Source organism: Belonocnema kinseyi, chromosome 1, assembly GCF_010883055.1.
Source record: "Belonocnema kinseyi isolate 2016_QV_RU_SX_M_011 chromosome 1, B_treatae_v1, whole genome shotgun sequence".
NCBI lineage: Eukaryota > Metazoa > Arthropoda > Insecta > Hymenoptera > Cynipidae > Belonocnema > Belonocnema kinseyi.
Genome location: NC_046657.1, coordinates 170355997 through 170361996, shown reverse-complemented (window position 1 = coordinate 170361996; position 6000 = coordinate 170355997). Strand labels below are relative to the sequence as shown.

At 30.0% G+C, this 6000-nt stretch overlaps 1 protein-coding gene across 1 annotated transcript in view; it reads right to left on the bottom strand.

Annotated features, from left to right (window-relative positions):
• Positions 1-745: 745 nt before the first annotated feature.
• Positions 746-6000, bottom strand: part of LOC117173490 — a 40946-nt gene continuing 35691 nt past the window's right edge. Inside the window, exon 3 of the mRNA XM_033362143.1 lies at positions 746-1122. Within this exon, the coding sequence (XP_033218034.1) occupies positions 941-1122 (182 nt within the window). The 3' untranslated portion in view covers positions 746-940. The remainder of the gene's footprint in view (positions 1123-6000) is intronic.

Sequence of the window (6000 nt, the reverse complement as noted above, 5' to 3'; positions counted from 1 at the left end):
CATTGCGCATGTGTAATAGATCTTTTCCATTTTTTGTTGCAAATGCGTAGTAAATCTTATCGAAAATGAATTCCAGAAACAAAATCTTCATTATTCATTAAATATGAAAGCTAATTCCAGTGATGTATCCTAGGAATGTACAAGCCGCGTAAACGAAAGATCCAACAAACAGCAGATTTCAGGTGGATATTTCGTTCACGACTCCGCAAATTTGACGCACGTGCATCATTATAAAAAGTCCCGGGCCATGCCCCTAATCCATAGCGTACATTAAAATTATTTCCGAATTCGGGCACCATAGAAGAAAAAGAAGGCAAAAAACGTGTTAATCACAGTCGCGACAACACCCTTCATCGATACGAAAAGTGTACTTCCTGTGACCTGATCACTTCGCCCAGGCAAAAATATTAAACTCTTCACTCCAGAGAGAACAGTCAGTTTGTCGCATACAGCATGCACGCACCTATACGTCGAAATATATCGCGCATAAGTCATCATAGAACATAAACGATCACTTAAAGTGAGCGATTTTCAGATTATCACTCACATAAAGTTCCTTAACATTTGGCCTCTTTTTCGCGACAATCAGCCTCTTTTCCGATACTTTAAAACTGAAGAAACACCGTCTTAACTTCAGCAAAATCGAGTGTAATGTGAGCAAAAAACAAGCAAAAAAAAGTCTTCTTTTTTTATGTTTTTGCTGTTGCCAGTAGAATATTGTTTTTACAATTTTTCAGGATTGTAGTTGAGGAAATACGGCACAGCGAGAACCAAAGAAGCGCCCCTAATTTTAATATTTCACACTTCGGCCTCTTGGCTCTCGCGATTGATTTTTTTTTTTTTTTGGTCGGCACAGATGAGACGCGACGCGCTTTATCGAGTTTGCAGGCGATTCCGCAAGACAAATTACATTTTGCTAGTTCTTGATCTACTTGGTGGCTTACGAGATCGGCGGATCGTCATCGTCGGTGTCATCCCTCGTAACTAGGACATTGCCGTAGCGATTTTGACGGTATTGTCGGAATCTCTGCAGCCATTTATATCGTCTCGCCCCAAAGTAGACGAACGCTCCGAGAATTATGAGGAAGGTTGGGATCAGTAAACCAGCTGCGACCGAACCACCTTGGAAACAGAAATACGAATTAGATTGGACTTATCGTCAAAATTGATTCCAGGGTGTCCACTAACTAGGGTGGTTCTTATTGTTCGATTTTGGATTCTTCTTGGCCTCACACCCCTATTTTGTTTGAATGGTCAAAAAACGGTCATCGCCCAACTCGTACTGATACCTGCTTAACCCTTGTGTTGCCACCAGCCCCCTGCCTCGACTGTGTATGTGTATGTAGTAGTAGTTTTCTTAAGATCCGGAGGGGAAGTGTCGGTCAAACTAATCCAACAGATGGCGCCACAAAAAGTAGGTCTGTCTTTTTCATTGAATTACATTAAGAAAAAGCAAAAATAATTAAAAACTTGATCCTGTTTGCAAATAAACAAAAAAAAAATATATGAAAAAATAAGGGTAACTATTAGAGGAGAGTACTCGAATATGAGATATTCTCGTAATATGAGAAAGCGGGGTATCAGCTAAACTAAGAGACCCACTCTGTTTTTTCTATCGCTAACTTGTAGCCCTTGAAGAAAGAGTCATTTCGTGGTATACTCCATTTTTTACTGGGCTTCTAAAGATTATAGGCGAACTTTTTGTGAAATCGATGGTGGTCGAGTTCTCGGAAGGGAATTCTTTAAACCCTATTTATTATTCATTAAAAATGTATTTAGCAGTAAAGTTTGTCTGGAGTGATGGGGATTGAATAACTAAGTAGGAAACTATCGATAGTGTTGAAGTTTTTCATTGTACAGGTCAGGCATAGTAAGTGCATAGTTGCACGGTGTGGTTCTCATAATATGAGATACCTGTGGTTTTTATAACACTGTGGCTGCATGAGGGAAATTGGTTAAAAAAATGTTTGTAACTACTGCAAAAACTAAATATATGTAAATAGCAGTAAATTTATACTTCGGAAACATAGAATGAAGTTTTTCATTAAAAATAATACTTTATTTTGCATTTTACTAGCTATTTCCTGGTGTATCACATATTATGAGAATAGTTTGAGGAGATTGGAAAAAGCACTTTTTTACATTTTTTGTATTTTCAGCATAAAAAAATTTTTTAATACAATTTTTTATTTCAGCTTCTTACGACAAACTGAATTTCCTTTAAAACGACCTATATTACTTTTAAATTCAGTACATAGAATTCCGACAATCACGCCAAACAGAGTTGGTATCTCATATTTGGGTACCCTCCTCTAATAATTATTTAAAAAAAGAAAGTCATAAAAATATGTGGTTTAATATGAATAAAATTTAATTTTGAGATACAATTTGAAAGCAGTTCGAACTTCATATTTCTATGATTTATTTGCTGATATTATTGATTTTATTATTTGTTCTAGTTAAACAAAATTATTTATTGTTGAGATTACTAATGTAGCTAATGAAAAAATTAATAATATTTAAGAGCCCGATGACAAAAATATTTAAAACATATACATGATCAAAAGAATTAATAAAAAATATATTACTTATATCCAATATAAATATAATAATAATCAAAATATGTAAGACTACAACTTAAGTTGCAATGTAAAGAATCTTTGTACCTTTAAAATCTTAACAATTTCAAGTTTTGAAGGAAATATTTTTAAAAAGTAGTGGTAATTGTAATTAAAGTGTATGAGGGAATCATTTGGTAAAAAGTCAAATGACACGAATGATAAATGAGAAAATGGATTTAATATTATTCAATATAATATATATATTTATTTAAATTGAACCAAACATCATATATACATCTATACAGTTCAATCATTTATTTTTTGCTTTTTCATTCAAAAATACTTTACTTTTTTCATTCAAAAATGTCCAGAGTGTTCAATTTTCTTGCGATTTTGAATTTTTCTGTTTTAAATTAAAGATCATTAAATTCTATAGATCTTGACTCTCCGAACTTTTGTCTCATCTATATTTTTATTAATAATTTTTTCAGTCAAAGTATGAACAAAGTCTTATTATCGGTGAAAATTTTTTTTGCTAAACGTGCTTTCCATTAATGTGGGAATGACAACATTTAATAACAAAAATAATTTAAAAGCTTATAATAACCACTGTGATAAACAATTTTTGGTGCAAAATATTAGAATTTGAGATTTTTTAAATTATAATTTCCTTCAATGGCCAGAACGACTTCAGGTATTTCTTAAAATAATAAATATTTAATAATATTTGATGAAATATAACAATTTAAATTTTTGTAAACAAATTAGATAAACAAATTTTAAATGTTGGCCCTTTCGCATAGAAAATTTTTTTTGCACTGAAAATGTTTTAAGGGTATGTGATACTTAGAAAATTGTCGATTTTACCAGTTTTAGGTTCCCCCGGCTTTTTTCTAGAATAATAAATATTTCGTCTTAAAAATTTGGGAAATGATAGCGAACATGCTAACGGACGTACCCACACACTTTTTTTGTGCGTTAATTCAAAAAAGTTTTAATTGAGCAGAATATAATTAATTTGCATAACGCTTAGGAAATAGTATCGATTTTTTCAGTGTTAGATTCCCCCGGCTTTCTTCCTAGGACAAGACATATTTTGCCCTCAAAATCTGGGAAATGATAGCGAACATGCAAACGGACGTCCCCGCACACTTTTTTTTTTTTTTTTTTTTTTTTTAATTTTGATTTTGCTAACAATGTATGTATATTTCGAGGGTATATGTGTTACAATTCTCCCAAGCGTTACTTCCAAACTAAACAATATTTTCGGCTGAAAACTTTGGACTTACAAATAAACATAGTAACTAATCTCCCGGAGCTAACCTTGTTTGCAGGCAATTAAAAAAGTTTATTTCATAAATTATTTCCAAATTATCGGAAAGGCAGAGATAAAAACCGCGTAACCTCAAAATAATGCATAACATTTTTATTTAACACAATACATTTTTTTGTTATTATCCCTCAAAAAAGAGACCGGGGACGTCCGTTATGATATTTTATAGCATCTTCGAATTCAGTTTTTTAAAACTTTCATTTTTGTAAGAAAAAATATTAGAAAGTTAACAATAACCACTGTTATTAAAAATTCTTGTAACAAAATATTTAAACGTAAGCTTTTATCAAATTTAAATTTTCTTTGGTGGCCAAGTCGGGGGGTTATTGTCAAAAGATTTTGTATTGAGTGAATCTTGGCATGTAGTGTTATGATTTATGTAAATTGTTTATAAACGTGTAAGTTGTTATATTCCACTAAATATGATCAAAGATATATTTTTTAGGAATATCCGTAACCATTGTAGCGATTAAAGAAAATAAAAATTTTGATAAAACCTTACATTTGAATATTTTGTCACGATAATTATTTGTAACAATGGTTATTGTTAACTTCTCAAATATTTTTGTGACTAGCAGTTATTCGTCCAACAGCTTAAAACATTTCCAGTGTAAACAAAATTTCTATGCGAAAGGAGCAAAATTTTTAATTTGTTCATCTAATGTGTTTACAACAATTTAAATTGTTATATTTTATCAAATATCATTAAATATTTATTGTTTTAAGGAATACCTGAAGTCTTTCTGGCGCTTGAAGGAAATGATAATTTTTTAAATCTCAAATTCTAATATTTTGCCACAAGAATTGTTTATAACAATAGTTATTCTAAATCTTTAAATTATTTTTTTTATTAAATCTCATTCCTACATTAATGCGAAGCACTTTTAGCAACAAAAAAATGTTACCAATAATAAGACTATTTTTTAATTTGTTTATCAAATTTGTTTGGACAAATAAATGGAATAATAAACAAATTATTTGTATTTTATGTGCCCCTAAACATTAATTTAAGACAGTATAAAGCTTTTCGGATCAGTTATTAAGGCGTAACAAATTGCTATGTACACAAATTTCAGTTTTTCCATACTTTGAGTAGAAAAATTATTAATAAACAAATAGAGAAGACAAAAGTTCGGAGCGTTCAGCTTAACGAAAAAAGTGAATTTAAATATATAAACTAAATATATACATTATATTAAATAATGTTAAAACCATTTTATCATTTATTAGTCTTTTCATTGACTTTTTAACAAATTATTCCCTCAAACATTTTAATTACAATTACTATTACTTTAAAAAAATATTTTCTTCAAAACTTAAAATTGTTAAGATTTTAAAGGTACAAAGGTTCTTTACTGTACAACTTAAGATGTAGTCTTACATGTTATAATTATTATTATGTTTATTTTTGACATACGTCATATATTTTTTATGAATTCTTCTAATCATGTTCTTCTGATCTTTTAGATATTTTTGTCATTGAGATCTTTCATATTATTAATTTTTTCATTAGCTACATAAATAATTTTAACAAAAAATAATTTTTTTCAACTTTAACAAATAATAAAATTAAAAATGTATGAGCAAACTAAATCACACAAATATAAAGTTCGAACTGCTTTCAAAATGTATCTCAAAATTAAATTTTATTCATATTAAACTACATATTTTCATGACTTTTTCTTTTTTTAAATAATTAGTAATAGTCACTCTTACTTTTTCATATATATTTTTTTGTTTATTTGCAAACAGCATCAAGTTTTTAATTATTTTTGCTTTTTCTTAATGCAATTCAATGAAAAAGACAGACCTAATTTTTGTGGCGCCCTCTGTTGGATTAGTTCAACCGATTAGTTCTGCCACCCGGGTACCTGGGTACCCCGCCAACGAAATTGTTGTTAAAAGTCCATTGTAACTTCAATTAACTATGTGTATTCAATCAATATTTAATTATTCATATTCTAGGAAGGTATTCCTACTTGAATATAAAGATTTAATAATGTGCAGTGACCTTGGTAGTACTAAAACAGATATAAAAAGTGCGCAGCTACATCGCAAATTTCTTGTTTCCGAGGAGGCTCGGTATTACGTTCAAAAATTCAAGAA